Source organism: Buceros rhinoceros, unplaced genomic scaffold, assembly GCF_000710305.1.
Source record: "Buceros rhinoceros silvestris isolate BGI_N320 unplaced genomic scaffold, ASM71030v1 scaffold2657, whole genome shotgun sequence".
Classification (NCBI taxonomy): Eukaryota; Metazoa; Chordata; class Aves; order Bucerotiformes; family Bucerotidae; genus Buceros; species Buceros rhinoceros.
In genome coordinates, this window is record NW_010420271.1 from 13,234 (window position 1) to 39,860 (window position 26,627).

The 26,627-nt window shown below is 38.4% G+C and overlaps 1 protein-coding gene across 2 annotated transcripts in view; it reads left to right on the forward strand.

Moving 5' to 3' along the window:
• The first annotated feature begins 821 nt into the window (after positions 1–821).
• The window catches only part of LOC104496152 (chromosome unknown open reading frame, human C2orf43), a 99,298-nt gene continuing 73,492 nt past the window's right edge, over positions 822–26,627 (forward strand). The window contains exons 1-2 of one of the 2 annotated variants that reach the window (XM_010139232.1): positions 822–975; positions 18,661–18,675. In XM_010139232.1, the coding sequence (XP_010137534.1) occupies positions 822–975; positions 18,661–18,675 (169 nt within the window). The remainder of the gene's footprint in view (positions 976–18,660; positions 18,676–26,627) is intronic. The other variant, XM_010139233.1, reaches the window with a different exon arrangement.

Consider the following 26,627-nt stretch of genomic DNA (forward strand, 5'->3'; position numbering starts at 1 on the left):
ACTCATCCAGTTTCAAAGTGATAGCCTAGTAATGGTTTCACTTATGATAAATACATGAACTGATGAATGTGACTGTTTACTTGGCAGCTTTACTGTTTTATTTCCCATCACTGCACTCAGATAACCAAGTAATTTAAGAAAAGTTGTAAAGGTGAGCTTAAATATTTGCCCAAATTGATCAAATTTTGATCTGACGAAGACTCCCCCTTTATTCCTCTGAAAATTTCTAGAAAAGTAAGTTATGCTGCACTTAAAATGAAAAACCCACCTAGTGCTGGAAGGCAATCTAGTAATTAGCATGTTCCTTTTGGCCTCTGGTATTTTCTTTTTGGTATTATTCTGGCTCTTTTCTGTTGGGTTTTTCGGGGTGGTTGTTTTTAAGTGATGCTCTGCTCCTGTGGAGGCACACAGAAATTGCGAAAACGTTCATAGCATAGTTCTGTGTTTGGAATTTTTTCTTTTGCTTGCTTTCACATAAATTTCAGCTGAATCTTTTCAGTGGACAGTGTGAATAAGAAATTTAAAATTATTTGCCTTTAAGGTAGAACGGATCTTATTGTTCAGTTCATCACCATGTATTTCTGTGACAAAAACTTAAAGATGCTTTCTCTCATATACCAGTTACATGCATCAGCTTCTATGACCTATTCAAACATCAAATACAGAATTTAGCCTCTATTTACTGTAGATGACAGCTGTTTGGGGAGGGTAGTTTGGGGTCTTTTGAAATTATGCAGTGAGAAGGTGTAATAGCCAAGAGCCAGCTACATAAAATATTTGCTTATCTGTTCTAACGCTGTCTTACTCTGTCTACAGCAAACATGAGGTCAGCATCAGAAGAGCCAGTCCCATTACATGAAGAATTTATCTACTGTTGTGGAGCTGCTACCCATGTCTTAAAGTGTGGGCCCTGGAAAGACCTCTCGAAAGACGGAAGTAAAAATCTACCCAGGCTCTTATTCATGATTATTCCTGGTAAGGGTCTTTTTTTGCTTTAAGTCTAGAAGTGCAATGATTGGAAAGAGTATGTTCAATTTTAGGGCCAATAATCTCACTAGATAAGGAGTAGAATTTGGTCTGTGCATATGGCCAAAAAATCAGTAGTTTTGCAATGTTGAAATTTCTTTATTCTGTTTGATTGCTACTGTTCCCTGTATTCGTGTGGTGCTGTAAGGTAAAACTGAAATTAGGATGTCTCACTCATTTACTTAGTGGTGGTAGTTTGCTGACAGCATTGCAGGTGGGTTGTTTTTCCATTGCTCTCCTTCCATTTTTTTCTCGTACATTGAAGTCGTTCTGCAACGTCCATTGTGTGCCAGCTGAAAGATGAAGGCTACAATATTTGAGCGAAAATTCTGGATCTGGCAGGTTTTTTAAGTTGGGTGTTTTTTTACAGTAAATAGGTTTTAACTTAGATTTTTGCACATGAATTTTTATGATAAGCCCCTTGAACTCAATGAACATCATTTAGTTCTGAGTTATATTTTACTCTGGTCGTCTTAAAATGAAAGCTCTAAACTTCCATTTAGCTTATGTTAAAATAAATGGAGAAGTCCTAAATTCATTGAAGTCTGCCAGTGAACTGCAGGAGTTCTGCCATAGCAAAAGCAGAGCTTGAGCCCACTCAAGCACAGATACTGTGACTCTTTCACTGCTTTAGAGTTTGCAGATTTCTAATGCTTCCTGTAGTTTATTTGAATGTATTGGATAATATTGCTACTTCTCCAAGAATTAGTGGGAAATTAAAATAATGACTCTTCTGATTATCCACATCTTTGGCTTACTGTTTCTGTTATTCTCTGTTGCTGTTTATGGGCCAATGTGTGGGATGGCCCTCACTTATGGTGAAGAGAACACACCGTTTTTCATGGGTTTTTTCAAGGTTTTGGAAGCCATATGGAATATTTTACATTAGTTTCATAGGGCACAATGATTTTATGCCCTCACCTCCTGGAGTTGAATAATAGTGTCACTTTTAAACCAGTGACAGTGAAGTTTAAATTCTTTCCTTAACTGAAAAGAAGAAATAAGCCTCCTGTGATTGCATCTTGCTGCTGTGACATGGGAAAAACTTTTAAAGCCAGATACTGTGTAGTGTAATTCTTTAGTAAAAGACAATCGGTACAGATCCAAACCATTAAACAGTTTTCTGGAGGTACAAGCCTGAATTGCTTTTCAATTGCTGCTTTCTTCCGGTTAAGGCATTTCTGAAAGGCTTAAATGAACAGCTGAGTTAACTAAGCTAAATTCTGGAGCTCTCACCTGTCTTCAGGTTGTGAAACCCTTGTGTTTGAGTTGGTAGTAGAGCCTGTAACTAGGGTAAATCTGTAAAATGAACTTACATTGGTAGAGAGATTGGTAGGGGAAAAGCACAAAAGTCAAACATTAGCATCTAAGGCAAGGTACCTCTGCAAGGCAGTAAGTTATTCGTGAAATAAACTGAATCACACAGGCTTTATGGGCTCTATATTCATCACAGGAAACTTTTCGTGCAAGAAAACGTAGTGGCAGGGCTACATGAAGCTTATTTCCTCCAGAACAGTTCTGTGAAAACTCCTTAATAACATCTTACATTAACTAGAGAGGTATCCAGAAATAGACATCACTGAAATATTCAGAGTGCGCCCGACATGGTCTGCAAGCTTTTGCAAGCAGCTGATTTATGGTTTTGCTCTTATTTGAGGATTATGTTTGTAACAAACTGGAAATTCTCTCACTGAGAAAACAGTTAAAAACCACAGCAACCACAATAATACTATCTTCATTTTAGATACCCAAATTCAGTGGTGGATCAAGTTACCCAGGCTTCTTGCTGTGGCTGGCAGGGAGCTGACTAGGACCTGGCATAACATAATGCAGCTTTGCTTCTCATAAATCTAATGTTTTTTTCCTACTGGTGTGTACCTCGTGTTTAGCCTTCAAGGGAAATTCTATCTGCCAGTGCAAAAACCAGAGCCTTAGGAGAGATCTCAACATTTGGGTCATCTGGCAATGTGTTCCTGTACCAAAAGAGTTAGGATTAGATAGCATTCCCCTCGTGCTTTTGTAGATTCCAGACTATGAAATATGGAGCCCTTCTAGAGTCCAGCGATTTTCACACTTGAAAGGATTGTATTCCTAAATGAGAGTCGTTATGGAATGAGGTTGAGAGAGGTAAAAGGATAGTTTGGTACAGGTCAAGGAGAGAAATACCCAGGCAAGGGCAGCTCTCACTCAGAAGGAGAGTATGCACAGCCAAGTGTACTGTGATTGGAGCCGAATGTGGCTAGTCCTAGTGCAAGTGATACATTGTTCTGTGTATTAAACTGCTCTGGTACGTACTTTTCCAGTCTTCATGAAATTCATGCAATTGATTTTGTTCATATGTAATCAAACAAAACAGGGTTGGGACTGAGTGTAGAAGAGAAACGTGATAAAATTCTCAGAATAAATCCTGAACGCTTATTTTCTTTTTGGTTTTTAGTCAAGTTTCTTTATGATGGGGAGGAGTTCTCTCTGGTCTGGCTTACTTTTAAAAAAGGGGGGAAGAGGGAGGAAGCTGACTCCAAAACATTCTTCTACTCTGAAATTAATGGCAAAATTCCCATTGACTTGAAATGAGGACTGATACCTCACTGTGCTTGAATACAGAACGTGCAGCAGAGTTCAATCTCATTTCGCTATAACAAACTAATTTTTTTATTATTGGCAGTCTGTGTAAGATTGTAATTTTTATAGTTTTACTAGATTAGTTGAAAAGTTTAATGTGCACTTTTTTGTTCTCTTTTTTGTTTGTTCTAAGCAAAACCTCTGTACAGAGGTAATAATGTGTTTACTGAGGTAATTACCGTGTAAAAGGCCCAATTTTTCCTCAGTCCAGAATATATACATATACTTGTTTGCTTTTCTTAATATGTATTCTTTTCTATTAAAATCGATGAGATTTTCTCATGAGAGTAAAATTAAATGTGTACCGTTAAAGAGTCAGGTCCGTTCTGGAAATATAGGCGTTATGGAGGGGACAGAAATTACTTTTTTTTCCTCTTGTGTAATAAAGGTCTATTTTCCCTTTTGCAGTGTTTGTTTAGTGTAAAATTAGCAGTGAACTATAAAATCTACGTCAATATTTAACATTGCTTGGGTTCATTGAAAACCAGGATCCACAAAGTGTAATGGAATATTTTGTTTTTACTGTTTTAAGAGTATCTGTCTATTTGTGTCTGTGTATTTATGAAACATGTAACTTTGTAAATAAACATTTTAAAACCAGCATGCTATTTAACTCGTGGAAGTTTTGCTGTAAATCAAGTTTGTCTTGCATTTCATTGCAGGACTGCATTGCAAAACCTTCTTTCCAGGCTTCATAATTTTTGTTACCATTGTGTAAACTAGGCAATCTTGTTATTTGCAATCTTGTACTTGGGAAGCTTAGTTCATGGTTGATAATGTGTAATGTAAATAACATTTTTTTGTGGTAAAGCATGCTACACAAGTTTCATTAATATACAGAAGCAATTTCAGAATTCGGTTCTTTGGAATGCATGCAGAGTACTCTTTGTGCTTGCCAAGTTTCTTGATCTGCCTGCTCGCAGTTGGATTGCTGCTGTGTTATTGGATCATCTTATTGTTTTACCAACTCTTGCAGTGACTTTTTGATGTTTAAAGCCTATAAGAGCTTAAGTAGCTATTTCTTTTTTTTTTTTAAAGTATGAAGATATAATCTCCTGAGCTAATCCTCTGAGTCAAGAGTTGCTTATGGTTTTCTGCACAAAAAGTGAGGGCTTGGATTCCGATCTTTTCTCGGAGTAGTTACATGTACTTACATCAACAAGGCTACTATCACTAGACAACTATTTAACTATTTTTCAGCAGTAAAAATAGTGTAAACAATTTGCCTGGATTATGACAAGCCTTTAATGTGTTCTCCCTTGAAGTGAGGCTTCTTGTTTGCTGTAAAGTCTTTGAAGTTTTGTTTTTGATCTTAATGTAGGAACTCTGAATAGGAGATCTCAGGTGGTCCCTTCCAAATTTAGTGATCCTGTAAATGTGACCCAGGGACTGGCCATCCAGGCTCCTTGTCCAGGTGTGGATTCTGATATGGATTGATTTTGGGGTACCTTCAAAAGGTGGTAAAGATAAATAATATGGCTGATCTTAGATAAATACTTGATTAGAATTAGCTGCTCTTTCAAGAGCTGTAATTTAAGGTACCCTCTCCTTGCCTTCACAGACATACTGCATAGTATGTACCTTAACACTGAAATTGGGTTTGTTGAGTGTTAGGAACCAAATAGAATTAAAAACTGGTAAGGAATGAAGTATGGTACTTAAATATAGTGTGGAAAGAGTATGCCAGAAGAGGGAGCTGTTTTAAAGATCAGAAAAAATACTGTGTTTTTTTGGAAAGCGTATTGCTTTAATAACCAGCTATACCATGAACTAGCAGGCTTCAGGCTGTCGTCGGAATGCATAGGTAAACACCTGCTGTTCTCTACTACATGTGGATCACAAAGAAAATCAGTAGTTCTGTAAGACCATTCATGTGACAGTGATTAATAGCTTATGGTGGTTGCTGAGGATCATAAAAATGCCTTTTACTTGCACTGGGAGGAGTGAAATAAAGGAAGTTCTATTAGAGCAAGAGCATGAGGATTGGAGTGCTGGTGCTTCTGTTCCACTGGGTTATTTTTCAGTAGATGGCCAGTCATCCTCACAAACAGTGTACCAAACCACAAAACAAATTTTCTTTGTTCGCATTTGCAAAATTTATGTAATCTATCAAGTCTCTAGGATAGCATTCAGTTACAATCACCTGAAACTGAGTAAATAAATTAGTGGTAAAAGCACAGCTGCATAGAGTGAGACAACAAATACTTCCTCTCCTGGCATTTTTAAATCATTGACCTACTTCATGGGCAGCTCCACTCTTGCTGATTGTGTGAAATTGTTGTGCCAGGATGCGTGTCATCATCTGATGTAAACAGTAAATACTCGAAGGACGTTAAGGAAAATAACCAATTGCATTTAAGAACTTCAAGTCCTTATTAAAGGAATCATTCATTTAACTCTGGATTTTGGTGGTTTGAATTAAGTAATGTATTTACATGCAAATGAGAATTTTTAGATGAAAGTGATAGAGTGTAACTGCAGTGGTGCTAATGTTAAAATAAGATGCATAGGACTCCACTTTACACATTTACTCGCACTTTATTTTGCTTAATCCTGTATCCCGTAGTTTTGATGACCTAAAGCTGTTTCCTCTGTGGATGTATATTTTCCATCATATTAACACTGTGCTTTATGTATTTGTCTTCGCTTACCTCTACTAGTGTAAGAAGTTGCACGAGTTCTGTTACCCTGGCTTATTTTGATCATACGTCCCTTGTAAAGCAGCGCTGCAGTTGTCCATCCTTAGCTGAAGCAATGGAACAGAGAAGAAGGGAAACTTAGGTGCTCAAAAATGAAGATGATGTTATTTAACACACCTGGTACAGGGAATCAGCTTAAGAATCTTGTTTGTTTGGAGTCTTGGTTCCATTGACAAGGCATATGGATGATTATGCAGCTCAGAATAGCATCTAGTCCACTGGCACATTTGAGTCACATGTAGCTTGTTAGCAGGAACCAAAAAGTCTCAATTTTGCACCTGGAATTCTGTCCTGAGATAGATGTTTATATCTAAACAGCTGAGTAGCATACACAGATACTCTTATTTCTTTAAAAAAGATTCCTCTTTTGCTTTGCTTAGCAGTAACGTTCGTCTGTTCTGTGGTATTTGCAGTGCTTGAAATTAAACTTAGTCCTGGAGATATTATGCTTGAGCAGAGTAATCACTGCAGAACATCATGCCTGACTGTGAGTTAGCCCTTTCACAGAGAGAGGAAGAGAAATGCTACACTTTTTTATCATGGCCTCTCCCGCACAACTACAGCATAGGACTTGAAGCAACAGCTTGGTGCTTTGAATGTGTTACTTGCCTGCTGGGCTGCTCTTCAGACTGGCTCTGGTAAAGCTAGCTGGTTTAGGTGTTCCTGAAATTTTCAAAAGCATCTTTCCCTGTATTACACCTGCGTGTGTTATGACCTTATGTGAATCAACATCACACAGTCAGAGTCTTCCTGGAAAATGTGTGCCATTCCCTGCTTTATTTGAAGGTGAGGCTTAAGTAATTGAACTTCTCTTTGGGTTTAGGCAGCCTGTAAGGAAACTGCGTGGCAGGACTGGGCTGTTTATAGAGCTCTTGCCTTCAGGTAGGTTTTAGAACCATCAAGTATGATATAAAGCAGATGTTGCCATGGCTAAAGTATTGTGGAATTTAAAAACTGTTTGTATATTAAGACCCAGCAGGCACTGGAAATCTAAGATCTTAGTGCTTGGAGCACTTAAAAAACTTCCTAAGGCCATTATTTCACAATCCACAATGTTTGTCAACAATAGTGGCATAGGTATTCCTGCTCCCACCACACTGTGCTTCTCCACCCCTTGGTTATGCCAGAACAATAGTTTGAGAGGTCATGCTGTGAATTAAGTAAATACATACATTTATTTTTGGTGCCTTTTTAAAGCTGGAACATTTCCCTGTTTGGGTTCACAGCATGGCCCTACAGAGTTGTGCCAGTATAATTTAGCAGCGGGTGAGCCATGGCAGGGGGTTGGGAATGACAGTTTGGGAAGAAGGTGGGAGTTCCTTCAGCTGGACTTGTTGCAGATCTTTCTGTTGTTAAATTATGGTGTCAGTCCACAACACACAGAACATACATGTGGGTTCACACGCTTAGTGTTGAAACTTCTCTGGAAGGAGTTGGTACCCTACTGCTCACACCAGTTGGAAGTGATTCACTGAGAATGCCTCTCCCTTGTGGCTCCTGCTTTTGTTTATGCTGCAGCTCCAGATGAAGCTGCCAGCTCTTTGCATTTGACCCTGAGTTCTCCCATTTTGACATGGACAATTTGTATTTTACATTGCTTTGATATTTTTTTTCCTGAATAAAAAGAATTACATTGGGAAATGAGCTTTCTTACTCTTCAGTAACTGGTATGCATGATGCAGAAGCAATCAGTGAGAACAACTACACTCTAGAGTTAGAAGTTTGTGTAGTGTGGCAATCCAGGGAGAAGGTCTACTCAGAGCAAGATGACATGTTTTCCCCTTTGTCTATGTTGAACGGCCATCTTACCAGCAGAAAAAGTGTCAGGAGTACAACTTTCTATTTCAGTGGGATACAAACACAGCAGAACGCTTACTGATTCACATGCCTGTATGGGATACGTATTTTATGTGACCATAGCGCGTGCACACACAAAAAAAACCCCAAAACAACCCATCTTCCTGAGATACTTCCAAAGCTGCTACTTCCAACATTTGTAGCCACTTCTTTATCTGTAGCTTGAATATTCATGACTTAATTATGAAATTGGTCTTATTTTCAGCTGACTGTGTTTTCTCAGATGGCAATGCACGTAAGGTACTGTTAACTGGTGGGGTTCTTAGTGGTTAGTAATGATTTGATTTTCATGCATAGATTAAGTGATCTGTTTTTCCATTTATAAAATAGGAATAAAGAAATCTCTCTCAGTCAAATGCTTGAGGACTTGTCAATGGGATGTGCTGTCCCAGCTCACATCAAGGTTCTTTGAGGGCTAAATACTTTGACTTCCTGAAAATGTTATTAATGAGGATAACAATTTGTCCATACCTATTTGATTTCTACTTTTAACTGCCATAACACTTTGAGTACATAGGTCAATTTTCCCGTGATTTTTTTTTTTTTTTTTTTTTTTTTTTTTTTTTTTGAGAGATAGGGGACTGAAAATGATACCAAAATAATAAAGAGTTTGGCTAGAAGACATACATGCTGGTAGAGTAACCCCTGAAGGAAAGGTGTGTGTTCTATCCTATATTATATATTAGAAAATTCAATTCTTACGAGACTGCTCTCCATTATTTTTGCTCCTTATGGAGTACTTGTTTGTGACTAATGTTTTAAAATATGCTGACAGTTGTGCTTTGTTTACTGGGTCAGCCCACCAGCTTCCATTGTCTTTAGAAAAGAAAAAAAAATCTCTCATGAAAAATAAAAACTTCCTCATGCAAAGAGAAGCCTGCGTGTCAGATCTAGGCTTGAAGTATGCCACTTTTGTTGAATTTCCCAGTGCTCCAGAACTACCTCTGATGGGGGCTTGGCACATGTGAGCTTGTTAAGCTGGAGGAGACAAAGTAATGACAGCATGGTTGAACATCCAGCTGTGCTTGACAGTATTTCCCTCCATGAAATCTGGGTGGCAGATGTGATTTACTGAAGTGACTTACCAAAATTTCTCAGTCTGTGGTCTTCTCTCGGTGTCTTCTCCCTACTAATGAGGTGTTGTTTTCAGCATGGATCCTTCCTGCCTGGCTGTGTGCAGCGTAATCAGGGGAGGAAGTGATCCTTCTCCTGCATCATGCAGAGGCTTGACTTGGCCAGAGTTATGGAAAAGTTGTGTTCTGGGGTATTTTGCTTGATTTGACAATTTAAAAAAGCATGTGTTTCTCTTCATGTCATGTCTCCAGCAGGAGAAGAAATTACTACCTGTGAAGAAAATCCAGTGTTTCCATGTGCATTGTGTACAAATAATGCATTTAAAATGTTTAAAGCTACAGTACAAGTGTATAATGTACTACTTTCCTGGCAGCTGCTACCAGAAGCACTTGAGCTAATAGGGATTTGCCTTTATTCAATATTTTGAAATACTTATTTTATTAAATATTATCTCTGAAAATGATGCAAAATAAATATCCCCTAGTTAACACATGGCCTCATTTCTATCCTGATAGTAACTCCTGTGGATTATTTAAGCTATATTAGAAATAAGTTTGACCAATAACTTAGAACTTACTAGAAATAAGTTTGTTCAATATCTTCATCATGGAAAACAGTAGAGCCAAAAACTCAGTTCTCTTGCACTTGCTTTCCTTTTACAGGCATGATGGAAGATTTTGGTCATTGTCCTGCTTTCCATTTTTGAAAACAATACTTGTTTCTTCTTGATGGATTTAAAAACTCCCATAAGAATAAATAAATATGTAATAATACATACATACCTACTGCCTTTGACCTTTAAGTTTTAGATCTTTTGTATCTGTTATTGCAGCCTTCTCTTAAGAGACAGAAGCTCTTCACAATAGTTCTTAAATAGCTAAACAACTGTGCTTGTGAAGTGACTTGTTTTTGTGAGTGTTTGCCTGGAAGAAGTGTTTTGATTTAAGTCTTCATGGAGCATCTGCTTAGGACCAGCACTAATATCCTGACTGCAAGGCGTTTTTCCTCAGAGGTACAATGGTGTCAATGCAAAGAATTTTTTCCTAGGGTTTTGGATTGGTCAGTCTTGGTTTATCCATATACAAACCAGTTTGTTCTTTTGTCTTGCATTTGTGAAGAGTGGTAACAAATGCAAAGTTTGTTTGCAAAATCGTTTGAGACTGTTTGTTTCAAACCTTACATCCCCTTGATAGTCTTGATACACAAAAATGGCAGAAACACATTTTCAGTCTTTTTTTTTCTGAATGAAATGTCTTCATGTTCTCCATTGCTGTTGCTTTCCCATCTATCACTTAAACTAAACAAACCCAAACCCCTAACCCCAAAGTTCCCAACCCTCTGTTTTTGTTTTACGTAACTCTGACCAGTGGTATATCGTGGGGAATTTCTGATACAGATTTGAAACTGTTCTTTCTGGTGCCTTTTGAATGTATTGTTTACTTCCTCCTTGTATATTATTGAAAAGTGATCAAATCTGCGGAGCTGTTTATCTGTACAAAAGAAATAATTTGTGGTTAACTTGGTCTGACTTGTTTTATTTTTCTTGCCTTTGTCTTTTTTCTGATGATGCTGTCTCATCAGGGTTGTGGTGGTGTTCAGATGTTTCATAGGAGTTCTTGTGAACTCATTTAACATCAAGTCTCATGTTCCTTTTTATGCACTTCCTTTGTTCTCCTCCTTTCTTTCAGAAAGAGATTTGTTTTCTGCTGGTCTAATTCTGCTTCAGACTCTGAAGCCAGCTGAAAAATTCCCACTGGGAATTCTAGACCCAGCATAGAGCTCACTGCAGCCTCTCTGCCAGCCTCAGTTATAGGATGTATTTGGATCAGACAGACTAAGCACATCTGGGACGTTAAAAGTTAGGTCTGTCTTTATCTGCCTAAGCAGATGCTAAGAGACTGTGTATGTGTAGGCATGTACTAGGAGACCTGATTAAATGTGTTAATTTTTCATTTGCTGTGGAGAAAATGAAAGGAAAATTATTGTAAGCTCCAGAAAATCCTGGTTTCCACCTTCAAAAATGTGAAAAATTCAGTATTGCCTTAAGAACTCAATTTTTGCTGTTTTATATCTCAATCTTAACTACCCTCCAAGAGCCATTAGTTTACAGAAATACTAGAAAAATCAAATAATAAAATGAAGGCTTTTGTGTTTATGTACCTGTTTTCCCTCGTTGATACATTAGAGGTAAGTATGGTAAAACATCCGTGAACTTTATAACCCTTACAGTATCACTTAATCTCAAAGTCCAGTTAAGTTTGCATTGTGCAGACTTGTCTGCCTGGATAGATGCTGTTAATCGTTCATATGAGAAAACAAGCATGCGCTGTCACAATTTCTAGCTGGGGATTTTTGTTCACGGGCTTCAGGCACAACTGTCGCTTGGGTGGAACCAGCTGAGTTAGGTTAATTCAAGTTTATCAGACTGTCCATGGGATTTCTTTGGAGGTAAATGAACCCACGTTTGTCCTAAAGGTGGAACAGTGATGGAGAATGGCAGACAAGCTTATTTGCTTTGCAAAATGCATTAAAGAATGTGTATTATAAAATCTTACATCGAATTTTTATATCTGCATCAAACTAAAAACAGTGTGTGTATATATGGGGAAAAAATATGAAACGTTCTTGAAAAACCTCGTTAATAAGCTCTGTTGTAGGCACCTGGCTGAATCCTTCTGAGATTCACTGTTTTCACAACCCAGGCAAATATTTTAAGGTGCTTTCCAGCCAAATTCGTGATTCCAGATTTAGAGTGGATCCAACTGAGTTTTCACATACGTTTCTGTGTAATGTTCTTGTAATTGTCTGCTCTTTGGCTGATGCTGCTTCCCGAGCGCACAGACTGTAAACAGAACACAGGCCAAAGAACGCCAGTCCCTTAGACATGGAAACAGGTGAAGGCTTAGTTGATGTGAGTTGATGATAATCCTTCAAATGTTATTTGACGTGTTTTATTTGAAATGCCTTGACCCTCCATGTCCAAGAAACCTGGTGTTTCCTTTTAAGACCTGATCATCAGCCACAGTGTCAGGTTCTGCAGTTTTCTCCCAAGTGTGAGAACATCATTGTGTTTTTTACATGCTCCATTTCAATCCTTCTGAAATCTGCATGGGCTGCTTTCCATTCATTAACATAGGGGAGTTGCATCTTCCATGGTCGCGGGTCAGATGCCGAAGACAGATTCGGTTTCCTTGAGTGAGGAACTTATCGTTTAGGCTCTCTGGGCTGGAGCTGGGATCTCTGGCAGCTCTGTGAAGAGACAGTGAGAATCATTGCCACAAAAATGATTTTTGTGTGGTCCTGCTCGGCACCCCTGGATTTCAAATTTGATTTATGGCTGCAAATTTAAAAAAAGTCTGTGTTTGGTTTTGTAGCTGGAGATTATCATGTAAATACTGCAGCAATAGATACTTAATTCTGAAACTGTGTATTATTTCTAAAATAAAACTCATGGTAATTGCTGGCATGTTTTCCATTTCCTCAAATTTCTCTGTAAACCCGCAGTTGGCTGTGTATTTTCCTTCTTCTGTTCATGTAGCTGCCTTTATTCCTTATGGTCCTGCTGAGGAGCTAGAGCAGACAAAAAGCAATGGCTGAAGAAGTGTACGAAGCACCAGAGCGGAATGCCAGCTACCACTCACGCAGGCAGTCAGACTTCTGGAGACACAGCTGAAAATGTCAGGGAATATCTCACAGAACGTTGTGCAGAACCCAAAAGCTTGTTTCAAAGCAAGGTGCAAGAAACCTCATCGCTGTTGGGCACAATTTAGCAGGACATAAATTTCTTCTTCACTCCCCACCACTCTTCACGTTTACTGCTTGCTGTAGACTGCTTAACTAAATCCTTTTCAACATAGATATCCCTTCCAGACCTGCTAAGAGTTATTTTCATCTAATGTTTTAGTCTCAATTTCATTTGAGAAAGCTGGGTGTGTTTTTTGACCTAACCCTTTCTGTGTGTCTTTGCTGTGTGCCTTTGTTTCTAACCAGAAACATTTTGCTGTTGTGGTTTACATTGTACAGTATGTCTGGAGCTATTTTTGCACAGTATTATCTAATCCTAGTGTTCTCTTAATTATAGTTTAGAAGCTACATTAATATTTTCTGTTGCAGAAGAGTTCAAAATGCTTGACAAATTTTAAGCTACAAAAGCTGTCATTGCTTTTGGGGAGTAACTGTGGTTACAACTGTTTGTTGTTTTGGATTCAGAATTAAGCTGATTGAATTGAGCTGATGGCATAATGTATGTGAGTTTAAACTTCCCCGGTCTGAATAACTTCTTTTTTTGGAAGTGCAGCATCTCAAATACTGGTTTGTATTTCATTTTAAGACAGGCCAAGTTATGACATGTTGTATAACAAAACATGTGAAATCAGGGCAAAAGTTATTGGTTAGCAGTAATATCCTGGGGCAGATACTTAGCAGCAGAGAGAACAATTTGTGCAAACTCTCTGTCTTCAGAAGAAGGAATCGGTTGGCATTTAAAATCTTTTTAATGGATTTGATGGAAGGAGTGCTAACAAGAGAGTGTTTGAAAGTGAAAGGCAAGTGCATATGTGTAAATAATTTTCATGTTTTTAACAATGTGGATGACTAAAGAGTAGTAGTTCCAGTGAAAGCCTCTCTCTGCAATGTGTAGAAGTGGAGAATATTTACCCCTTAATATAGCTCAAAGTTATGCCTCTGCACATTCAGTCATTCTGTACTGCTTTACTGTAGCTGTGGGTGGAACAGATTGGAAAAGGAAGAAGTGGATTCCTGTCTTCAAGTTAAAAATGGGAAGTCTTTGAGCTTAATGAGGAATAGCTGGATGAAATGTATTACAGAGAAGAAGAGAGAAGGTAGCAATTACTGGGACTTACGATACCAAATAAAGTGGCCCCAGTGTGTTCTGATTCCCAGTTGCAAATGGTCCTTTGGACATACTCTTCCCTTTAAGTGCTTAGAAATCTTTTGCAAATTAAGCTAGGGTGCAGCGTCTAGTAGTTTTGTGTCTTTTTCTGTTATGGTCACCATGTACAGCAATTGTTTAAAAGACTTCTGAAACAACATAAACACTGTTGAAAATTAAGCACAGTTCAGAGGAACTGCTTAAGATGTGCTTCTTGGTTCAGATGACTGCAGCTTGAGATTTGTTGGCATGCGTGAGGTATTCAGGTGCCCTGAGGTGTCTGAGGATTGATGTGGTATTCAGATGACTGCAGTAACCTTCAAATCATGGAGGTTAACACTGCAGTCACTTATGGTTTCCATTTTTTTTGACACGTAGTTGCTGAGTGAAAGAACATAGGCAGTAGTGGTTTGAGGTACTGAGAAACACAAACAAGCACTGCATTGCGTGGGTGCCTTTGCGATGAACCTGGTAGCTCTTTTTCTGTAAAATAAAGTAGTTTAAACAACTTCTCAGCTGCAGTAGAGGAGCCCAAAATATTGTTGATCATAGACTGCTGTGCACATTAAGCCCCAGTTATTTCCATTAGCTGTTACTGTAACTCTGTCTGAAAAAAAATCTTTATCTGTTCAGGTTTTTTGTTTGGTCTCCCTGACAGATGGCAGCTAAAGTAAAAACATATAAAATAACCAACTTTGCAGAGATGCTAGTTTGAGCTATATTAGGAGATACACATTCTCTGCTTATAAATATTGTAGATGCAAGCTTTCAAGAGCAGAGACTGTTAATTTGCATTTACTGAAGTCAGAGCAAATCTGGAATAGCTTCACTGAAATTGAAAGTTCAGTAAAGAATAAATTTATAGCTGCTTTACATGTGGTGATTTCTCCATAGGAGTCCTTGCTGTTAAAATCTTAGTTGATTTTCCTTTGTTTGTGCCAGCGGTTCTCATTCATACTCTTTAAGGCATTTTAAAGTATCAGTAGCAGTTCTAACAGTCGACCCCTCCCCTCAGAATGTGTTACCGTGAGCAGATGTTTATGAAGAGTGGGGAAAGGGGGTTTCTTTAACACTTATGGATTTTTCTCTTTTACCAGTCTAAAATATACATCACGTTTATCACAGGATAAAAATCCCTTTCCCAAGTGCCTTGAGCTTTGTATAGTATTTGATGCAAAGTCTCACTGTCCATAAGCAGTTCTTATTGCACTGCTCTTCAGCTGATGACTGAATCCTGAGAACATTTCCGTTAGGTTCACCTGGATGATGATGGGAAAGAGCACCAAGATATCTAAGAGAGCTATTGCCATTTCTGCCCCTTTCCTTGTTTTGCATTCTTAAAGGAAGGAGAAATATAAAGAAAAAAGGCTGGTTTTGAGATTAATTTTGATCTCAAAATAACTAATTGCATTATATTCTAGGACTAAGCATAGTGCCAAGACATCATGATTACCTGTACTACAAAAGACACCCTCTATTTTGAATTGCTAATACTTTAATCTTGGACATTGCTGAAAGACGTGTTCCCTCTATGTAACATCAATCCAAGGAGCTTGACAGATGATGTCTAGATTTGATTTTATTTTCTCTGGGGCCTTCTATATTATATATTGTTGATGTATGAAAGTGTGGTGCAGTTGTACATATCTGTGACCCCTGTGAATTTTACATTGGTTTTCTGGAGATCAGTTTGCAAAAATTTGATTGTGTATTCTGGAGTTTATATATATGTACAACAACTTTTTTTTTGTTTTTATTTAAATTGTCCTTTAATGTCAGGCTTGCAAAGAGATGCTAAGAAACGTGGTACTGTGGTTTGGGGGTTTTGATGTTTCTGCCCCCTCCCCCCACCCCCATCTGTACTCCAGTAACAGTAAAAATCATGTTGCTTTGAGATCAGACACACTTTTCCCATATACGTGAGGGATGAGGCATGTGTGGTATGTTATCTAGGGTGGAAGGCTTCCCTGCTGTGCCCATGTATCATCACTGGTGTGAGCTGTGGCATCAGCTCCTGCGCACGTGGCTGTGGGTGCCTGGCACACTGCTGCTCTGCAGCAAGTGGGCTGTGTTCTGGAAACCCTGGGCTGAGAGTATGCCTCTTGGGAGAGCAGCTGAGTGTTACCTGAAGAGCAAGAGTTGAAGCAGAAGACGACAAAGTGAAAATGCTCACTGTAGAGCTGGAAGTGGGATAACTCTAGTTTTTGTTTCCATACAGCTTTTCCCCAAGTACTACATTAATTACAGCTCTTGATTCTTTGTCTCTGTCACTGTCATTAGTTAGACAGCTCAGCCTCTGTTATTTCAATCAGAGTGATACAAAGGAGTTTACAGAATTTAGTGAGGTGAGGTTTTTTTTCTCATACCCTTTCAGTAATGTATTTCTGTTATTCTGGAATGTCTTTGTTTCCAAAAGTGAATGTCCTTTTAGACAACGCTGTTCTGGCCACCTTTTGCCGTTGCTGTTATCCAGACGAAGAATTACCTAGCATGGGAGTGAAAGACATGCAGCTGAGCAATCCTAACCATGGTGGTAGCCTTTCCTGGTGTCTCAATGATAAGAGATCAGCAGAATGACGCTGGAAAATTAATAAATAAGTAGAAATCATATGTGTGCAATTTTTATGCAACCTATGGGAATTAGGAAACAAAATCTGTTTCATCTTCATCTGGATTTGCTGTCAACTTAAGTCCCTACAGATATGCAAAAGACAGAAGAAAAGGAGGAATAGACAGAGTTTTGTTTGGGAATCCTGAAATCCCTACCAGATACATATTTTTATCTTGATATCGTCACCATTAAACAATGGATTTAGAGCAAGGCGGTTTGTTTTCTCAGGGCAAGCCGGATCTATTCAGAACTAGCCTCATCTGAGAAGTTCTGTCTAAAGCCCATGGGATGCAGGAGGGAGGACAGATTTTCCTGTGCTTCTAGAGCATGAAGGTTGCAAAGGAAGGAGCTTCTCCAGCGCTGTGGAAGAGGACAGAGGCAATACAAAGTTGCAAGCAGAAAAAATTTAATCCAATGAGTTTAAAATAAAATCATCATCTCTAGGGGTCTGTACAGGCCTTTGTATTGTTAGGATACCACATACCTATTTTGAAGTGGTAACATTGGGATATTCTGGAAGGCAAACATCCAGATCAAGTGATACATACTGTAGTCTTTGGGAATATTTTTAGAAGATCTGCAAGTTTCTTTGCCCAGTTTTTACGTATCTGTAACTTGATGGGATAGATAAGCAAGCTGGTTGACCTCTGATAGAAAACCAGATTTTCTCTTGCATTCAGCTTTAGTTTTAGGTTCTGCAATTTCAAAGTAATTCTGTAAAATGCTTCTCATGGGTGCTGTTGATCAATGGAATTAAACCAGTTCAGTAGCATAGCCCCTGAAACTGGGAAAATAAGAATTGGAAATGTACAAATTGCTGTACAATGCTATGTAGTTTGCTTTGAAGTGGATTGCTTGCTGTTGGAAGGTTAATACTGACTGTGCTTGTCTGTTTTGTCTTTTGGCAGGTAACCCTGGACTGGCAGGTTATTACAGGACCTTTATAAAGGCTTTATATTGTGGACTAAATCAGCGGTATCCCGTTTGGGTTGTGAGTCATGCTGGACACTGTAAACCTCCCAGTGGTATGGAAATGATAGAAGGTACAATGCTGTAACTCGTATGTACAAATATTTGTAAACCACCCCCACCCCCTCCAATTTCACTAGCAGAACTTGTGCGCAATGTGGTTTTAAAATGTCTCCATTACATTTCCACAGAACAGTTGTGTGAGAAGTTACATAGGAAAAGGGTATTTTTAGGTAAATTAGATTTGTCAGTCAATTAAGTACTATTAAGAGAACAAGAGAGTTTCTTGAAGGCAGACTTAGAGACAAGTTACAGAGAACAAGGTCTAGAATGTGTTTATGTTGAGAATGGTGGATTAGAAAAGAACATTTTTAAACAAAACATCCAATTCAGTGTTTGAATACTTGTACTAAACTGGTGAATTACCAGAAAGCGGGTAAATCTTTCTGAGGCTGGAGTTTGGGGAGTTGGCAGGGGAGAGGTTGCTTGTTTATCTGTTGAAAGTCTTTTGACATGCAAATCGCCAGCAAGACCTGGTAGCCAGCTGGAGGCGGGTGTTGTTAATGTACAGCATTGTAAGGTGGGGGGAGCAAGTAGTGAATGCTGTCCTGAAAGCTGCTTAGTGTCAGAAGACCTCTGGATTTGGTCAAGCTGCAATGATGTAGCAGTAAATCAGTGCGATTCCTTAGGACCAAAGGGTTCAGCAATGTGAAGAAGCATGAAAATTTTGAAGAAAATGTTTTAGCTGCTTAGCCTAAATTTCCCTCACTAACCTTTGCTCTTAAGCTTTTAAGCCTTTTTTTTTTTTTTTTGGTTTATTTAATCTTAAATTTGTATTTTTTTGGTAAAATTTCTGCCAGTCATTGAGTTCAAGTGTCAAACTACCAAATGCTAGCACTTTCTCGCGGTAGGTGAGAAATCCCTGGGTTTGTAATTTCTGGCACAGTGTTAACTGTGAGATACAGTTCGAAGTCTGGCAACTAAATGGAGTTGAGTTTATTGCAGAGCACCTGCCCTGAGATCATGTCTGTAACTGTGCAGTTAATGAAAAGAGCCTCTGATGGTGAGAGATGTGTTTGGTGGCTTGAGATGGCTGAGGTTTTTAGATGAGGCTAGCAGAGATTTTGTACAACTGTCCCACTTCCACTGTGACAGCCCCTGTGCTGCTAAGAAGAATGTAAATCTGGAAGGAGAGCAGCCAGTAGGAAAAAGGGAGCTGATACCTAAGTTGAAACTAAACCTCCAGCTGACTTCACTGCATCCTTTTGGACTGACAATGCTCCTGGGGAGGGGATTTTCAAGAATATTGTAGCTTGTTAGGATGTACAAGTCAGAAATGAAGTACTATAAGGACTGATGCTGTTTCAAGTTTTATTCGATATATTCACCCGTGAGCTGCAGAATGGGAGTAGACAGTGAAATTCCATAGCTCATGGATTGTACTTTGTAGCATTTAATTACTGGGAAGATACTAGATGTCGGGTAACTACAGAAACATCTTACAAATTGTAATTAGTGGGCAAAAAGATGGTAAGCAAATGTCAGGGTAGATAAATGTGAGTTAATGCATCTGCTTTAACTGTGCCTGGGCATCCTGAAATTGGAATTCACTTGCAAAACTTAGGAAGGATACTGGTGGTGTCATTGATAGTTTTTGAATATCATCTCTCATTGCACAATGGCAGACAAAATTTAAGTCAACAAAATGTTGAACATAATCAGTGTTAGAGACAAGGCAGGAGGCATTGTTTTATTACTGTATGTAACCATGTGGATCTGCATCTTGAATATGAGAGTGCAGTTCTGGTGGGCATCTCAAGGACATTATTTCAAGAGGAAATTGGGTGAGTGTATGGAGAAAGGCAACTAAAACAACAGAGAGGAAGCAGCTTCTTTGTTAATGAGAGATTAAATGGCTCTTTGTCTCGGGGAGCAGAATGCTTCTCAGGAGCATGACTGATGTTACCAATCATGATAGTAAATAAGGTAAATGGAGAATAAAATACACCAGATTCAGTAATGGAATTAATGTTCAGTTAATGGTACTAGCTGGTTTAAAGCAGCTCAAAGAATGTATTTATTTATGTGACAGGTAAAAAAATTTGGAACTAGCAGCCAAAGCACTATACTGTGAGCAAATTATATTAGCAGACTTAAAGCGATAAAACGACCTAATGGACAACTGGTCCATGAACAGCTGCTGAAAGTGCCAGGCTTTTTGTCGTGCAGGTGTTCTGCCATCCTTACTTCAGACACTGCCATCCTTACTTCACACTGCTGGGCTGCCCTTGGTCCCAGTGCCATCTTGTGAGCCGGAGAGATGCACCACAAGGGGAAGGGATGCAGAAAGTGTTCAGGCTTGGTTTCTGTCACTGAATAGCATTTACTTTTGCCATTGCTGAGCTTGGGGCACTCAGTGGCCTCAGTTGCCTCATCCATGAAAGTGTTCTGTGTGTTCTCAATACGACGTGCCAGGATCTGTACTTACTGGTGCACTTACTGTAGCACCGTGCAGCTAAGAAAAGCATAGAAAACCACTGACAGACAGTTTAAAAAATAATGAAGAGACATTTATGAGATTGTGTTCATATTTATTTTATTAGGAGCACAGGAGCAGGAAGCTCACATCCTGTCATTAGTATGCATTTAGACAGTATTCCAGAATATTCCACAGGGAGCCTTTCAAGCTAGTCATCTAAGGGAACCCTGAGAAGTTTAGAGACTTTTAGAAATAATGATGTTGCTATAGTTGTCATGGGTAATACACCATGCTCTGCAGTAGCTTTGAACGTCACAAGAGAAATATGCTTCATTTCTTAGAAACTCAAGGGAAGGCACGAAGTAGCTAGATGGCCTTATGTTTTGCCATTTTATCAGAATGTAGGTGGCCTGCAGTGAGAGAAGAGATCTGGGGTCATTCTACCTCATTCTTACGATGCAAAAGAAGTGAAAAGCAACTTGTGGATATTAGAAGCTAATTCCCTGTCTTTTACTTACTTATTTCAAAAATATAATTTTCTTTAATTAATTATAAAGGTGTGATCAAAACCACTAAACTGAAAAATCAAGCATCTCTGCAGTTTCCCAGGTGATTGACTGAAAGGAATAGAGAGTCATGAACTCATTGTTCATGTTCCGCTCCTGATCCTGCATCCCGCTGGAGTTCTTAATCAACATTATAGCAAGAAAACTGAGCATATACATAAGTACAGATAATTTTGTTCTCTGTAGCTTTTTGATGACTTCTGGATTCTGGATTTCTCAGGCATAGTTCCTGTAGCCAGGTCCACGCTATAGGATTGTGAAAACCATATCAGTTATTCATATGGTGCGTAAAATCAGAAGAGTTTTTGACAAAGAACTGGGCACAAAAATTACTGTAAAAATTCCACGATTCCTTCGTGCAAAGTCATTTCATAACGCTTCATTTAAAATAGCCTCATGCAAATCCTCGGAGGAAGTTCAGTATTTCTTGGTAAGAAGGTCAAAGGCATGAATTGACAAAGACAGCATCTGAGTCTCTGACACAGTTGATTCTTGCAGTTTCTCAGGTTGGAATCTAGCAAAACCAAGATAAAAAAAAAAAAGAGGAAGAGGGGAAGCTACTAGGAAAGAAGAATTCATACTGATGCATTTAGAACAGTGGTCTAGAAACTCTTTTGATCATGCGATACTATCAGTAAAATGTTTTTTGAACATGCACCCCCCACATATCTTTTAAAAAATATAAATTATGTACGTTTACTGCATTTCTAGTACTTTCTTCCTGCACCCTACTGTGCATGCACCCCACTTTGGACACCACTGATTTAAGCGTGCGAATGTTTAAATAGTACACTTAACATGTAAATGATGCTGCCTGTAAAGTAAAGGGTTTAAAATGAAGCAGACTGTGTTGGGATAATGTACCAGGTTATATTGAGATGAAGTAGATTTTGAAAGCCTCAGACTAAAGCAAGTTGTCCAACAGCAGCCATCAATCACAGACTACTTCCTAATTTACTGGAGCAGTGTCATGTAGCAATTTGAAAACAGAACAAAGCTATATGAATGTGTTAGAAGTACGCTATAGCTCAGTGCCCTGACTGTCAAAACAGAGGCTACTGCCTGAACTCTGGTATCAGTAAGTCTTTTTGCAGAGATTAAATGGGTGGTCTTTTCACTTCGTTGCAAGGCTAAAGGCAGGTCGTGATTTCAAAGTATATAGCCATCATTGAATGTTTCATTTTATGGGTAGTGAAATCAGAAGGAAATAAATTGTGTTGCATTGTTCTCTTTTAAACATATACTGTCCCTTAAACAGGAACAGAAAACAGTGTAAGGAAAGAATGAAAAAGTACTTCACTTTTTAAAGAAATTAAATCATTAAACAATGTGACTCTTAAATACTTTGTACGCTTCATTTAAAAAAAAAGGGTAAAACTGAAAAATAAAATTAAAAAATATTCCACATTTGTTCACAGTCAACTATTCTGTCAATGTGCCAGTATAGCTGCTCAGCTTGTGGAGGTGGGCATTCTAATACATTACGAATTGTGGAGACTGAAGCTGTCCTTTATATTACGAAATACAAATATGTCCTTTTGACAGAACACAAACTGCCAGTTAAAACTAACACATCAGTGAACAAATCCTGAAATGACTCATTGCTAATTTTATATGCATTGCTAATTCAAGTGCTGTATTATGAATAGCCCACCTTAAGGGCTAGAAGACTCAATCTCACCCAAAATTTCTTTAAAAGCTCTGGAAAATGGGAGGTTAGGTAGGAAACCCTTGATACTCAGTCCCTCTTCTTACCCCCCTTTTTAGGACTCTGGCTTTTGCCAGTAAAGGCTGTACAGACAGCAAGTGTACATACATAGCCATGTCTTAAAATGGTCTCGTCCCGTGGACATCTGCTGTGGTTTAAGAAGAAATAAGTAATATAATGTCTTAGAAGTAACAACAGAAGAACGCGGGTTTGGTTTTGTTTGTCTTTAGGACTGCCAAGATACTTTTCTTTGTAGCAAAGTAAAATGTGGAAGTAAAGAAAAACTAAATCGGAATTAAATGATTTATTGATCTTTGGTAATATTCCAGGTATGCCCAGAGCTATAGAAACATGGACTAGTGTGATTCATTAATTTAACTGATTAAAGAGACACAGTTGATGCATTCAAATATCATATACCTAACAAATGGCTAGTCAACAGTCACATCTCAGCGATACAATATTTGGTCACATGATAAATTCTATTAATTTTCTAGAACTTTCTAAACTGTACAGATGAATATGGAGCTATACACAGCCATAACTCAAATACTTTTTATTGTTTTAGCAAGATGTGTTTATCCTTTGGAACAGGCTGTCTACTGAATTTTCTGTCACTTTGTTTCTGAGTCAGTACCTTCTGAATGACAGGGAAGTTTGAGTGACATTCTTAATAGCCAAGTTACAAGCCAAAATTCTAATTTAATCTTTTATGTCCCATGGACTGTAGAAGGTAATAGCGTGTTCTTAAAATCCGTGAAAATATGCTTAATTCACTTTCCATGATAAAAAGAGGTAGGTAAGGCTTGATTTATAGTCCATCAAAAAACTGTGTCCATTATCTTTCTCTTTACACAGGGAGAATAGGGGCTTCAGACCATTTTGAAACTGAATTAAATTCTTAAGAAGCAATATGGGAAAACACACAGCAGTGGTGGAAGGATAGTAAACAATGTACCATCAGTGTGAAGTTCTGAAGTGAAATGAAGTTTTGTATAAAAAAAAGAGACATTATAGTGTAACAGGAATGTTTGGAAGCCACGAGCAGCTTATTTGATATGTCACTTCTTAGCTGCTATTACAGTTCATCTGAATGGAGTTTGCTTTTCCAGCCCTCTAACTTCTAATGAAACTGCAGAACTGACTGTGGGTGAGATTCTGCCTCTAGCTAAAGTGATCTAAATCTATTTAAAAAATAACTGAAATCATTTGGATAAAACTGAGCTTATACTTCAACCAGTTAATCAACCCATTGATTCCTAGATAGTTATCCACAACGTGACAGATGTAAATGTGGGCATGATTAGCAGATGTGAGCCATAAGTTTTTACCATTATGATATGCTGTGTTGGCAGGAAAAAACCTTAAATAGCAGCCCTGAGCAAAACAAGGAGTGTGGTGTTCTGTAATAAGAAGGCTGTGAGTTATTTAGGACAGTGATTCCCAAACTGTGGTCTGTGGGCCACTGGTGGTTCCATAACACTTGCTTGAGGTCCAAGAAGAGCTGGCTGATCAGATGGAGTTGGCTCTCTTGCCGGTTTCCACTTGCTAAGCGGAATTAATGGTAGCTAAGAATACTTTTCCAATAACACTTTTTTGTGTAAGCAGTTGCTGTGGTGGCCTTAGAGATGTTGTGCCGCCATGAATGTGTGGTGATGGCAGGGAGTGGGTTTGTGGTCTGCACTGCTGCAGACAGGAGAGGAGGAGATCATGAAAGTTAGGTGTTCCAAGAACTGGACTCCTAAAAATAGAGACCCAATCTTAGCCAACAGCCTTTGTCCTTGTTGTGGATAATCCCAAATGAGAGAAGCTTCACAGGCACAGGGAGTCAGTATGCATCTGGTAATTTTAGCTAGCTTGTGATTCTCATTTATTTTAAGCAGTATGGATGTTTTTAATGGTTGCTGATGTTGGAGAATAGTTACCCTGCTGAATCAGGTGAATCCGAGCTAGTGTCAATCTCTTTGGTCAGTACAAAACCACCTCAGAATCAGTGTCTGTAGCGCTTGGGTTTTCGACCAGCAAATCGTTATCTGAGCTTTAGCACCGTCCGGTTAGTAGTGATGGGCAGGTGTCTGGTCACATTGAGGTGCAAAGTGATAGTCGTGTTTAAAGGGCATTTACGTCTTACATTATACAAGTAAAGGGAGAAAAGCATAGAAGGCAGCTGAGCTGGGATCTCACATGCATACTTTACATTTATGCATGCGCATATTTAATTCGCGTTACATACATTTAATTCACATTAATTTCTATTTCAACAGTATCTTCTGCTTCCTAGGCATATAAATTAAAATATTTGAGAAGCATTGAAAGGTGGATTATCTTTTAATAAAACTTATTTCAAGGTTTAGTCAGTTTTGTTTAAATATTATAGACCTGGAGTACTCTGTAGTCGTGTTTGCGTCCCAGAATACACAGGGACGCAGATAAAATTCTGCCTAATTTTAATGCAGAATTATATGGCAAGATGTCACCCAGTCCAATGGTATCACACTGTAGATACACTGAAAAGAACCAGGTTGTAAGCATGCCATCCCAGTAGCTGTAAGCTAATTTCATAACTCTTTCATAGCTCAATGTCATTAATTTCAATGTATAGAGCAGAGAAGCTTCCTGTTCATGAAGCTGGCCTTGGCACTGATTAATCATGATGCGCTCTTCACGTGTTAGTCATCAACAGCGAGGGATCCCACAACGGTGTGTGCTCAGAGGAACTAGGTGTTATCACAGGATGTGACAGGAACTGCCAGCTCAGTGCAGTGCAGTCCAGTCCTGCTGGCCCCTCCTGATACAGCAGTCGCTGCTGCCCAGAAATTTTATTCCTTCCTTGTCCTGGAAAAGGCATCTTAAGGAAGGGTGTGTTCATATAGAAATGTTACTATGAGGCATTTAAGTGCTGAGGTTTTTGTCTTTGCTTGGTAAGATCTGCATTTTACTGTATGGTTTTAGCGCGAGGTGTCTATTTTAAGGAAACAAATGATTATTTCATGCTATGCCCCCACTGGCATGTTTTAAATCTAAATTTGTTAAAAGTAAGCAGCCCTAGGGATGCTGCAGTACTCCGTTTACGTCTTTCCTTTGAGCCACATTCAGTTAATTATTCATAGAGGTCCCATAATCGTGCCCATAATTATGCAAATAGATCCTTTGAGTGAAATCTTGGCATTTGGCATTGACTTTATCAGTTCTGCTTAATTTTAAGCATGTGTTTAAAAATCTTGTTCCATTCAAAATCAAAACTAAGAAAACAAGATTTTGCCATATGTGAAATATTTCTAAGCTGCTCTGTTGTTTTCTTTTCTAGCCAACCAAACTGATAAGAATTTTAACTGGTCGTAGCATTGTACCTTAACAGCCTTGTATTTATTTGTAATGATCAGTTAAACACTATTAAGCTGATTCTGGTACCACTTATGCATAGCTGTATATTCCGTTGCCTTTGATGGAGTGGTGACTGATTTCTATTGACGTTTCCAAGAACAGGACTTTGTGTTTACATTGCTTATAGCTATATGAAAAACAGGCTCTCTATAGTCTCTACTTTTTTCAAGGTTTTCTACTGAATTTGTCAACATAATATCTATATCATTATATTATTAAAATATGTCCATGAATAGCTTTCTAATCCATTGTAGTACTTCAACTAATTCCCCTGTTAAAAAGAACGAGAATTTTTCATCCATATCTACAAATAAGGGTAATATAATTCCACTTTGAGAAATGTATTTTAATGTAACAACTTTTGAAACCTGATACAGTCTTCTGGATCCTTGTCCAGAAAACAAGATGTTTTTAAAAAAAATTTACATTCATCCATTGGAGAGTATAATGTCTTCAGTACATTCCAGGAAACTTTGGATGTAGTTTTGAGATTGTTTATAGATCATTTTCCACCTTTCACCCCATGACATAGGTATGTTCTCCAGCTGATACCATCACTTCTAATTAGACACAGATGGCTGTTAGTGGGGGGAAAAAAAGCTTTCAAGAATGTGAACCCTATGAAAAGGTAACATTTATATCTTTTGGTGTCTTGACTTTAGAAGGCATGTCACAGTTCACTGAGATGAGCAGTGCTGTGATGTTTCAGAGTAACTCATTTAAATGTTTACCGTACTGTTG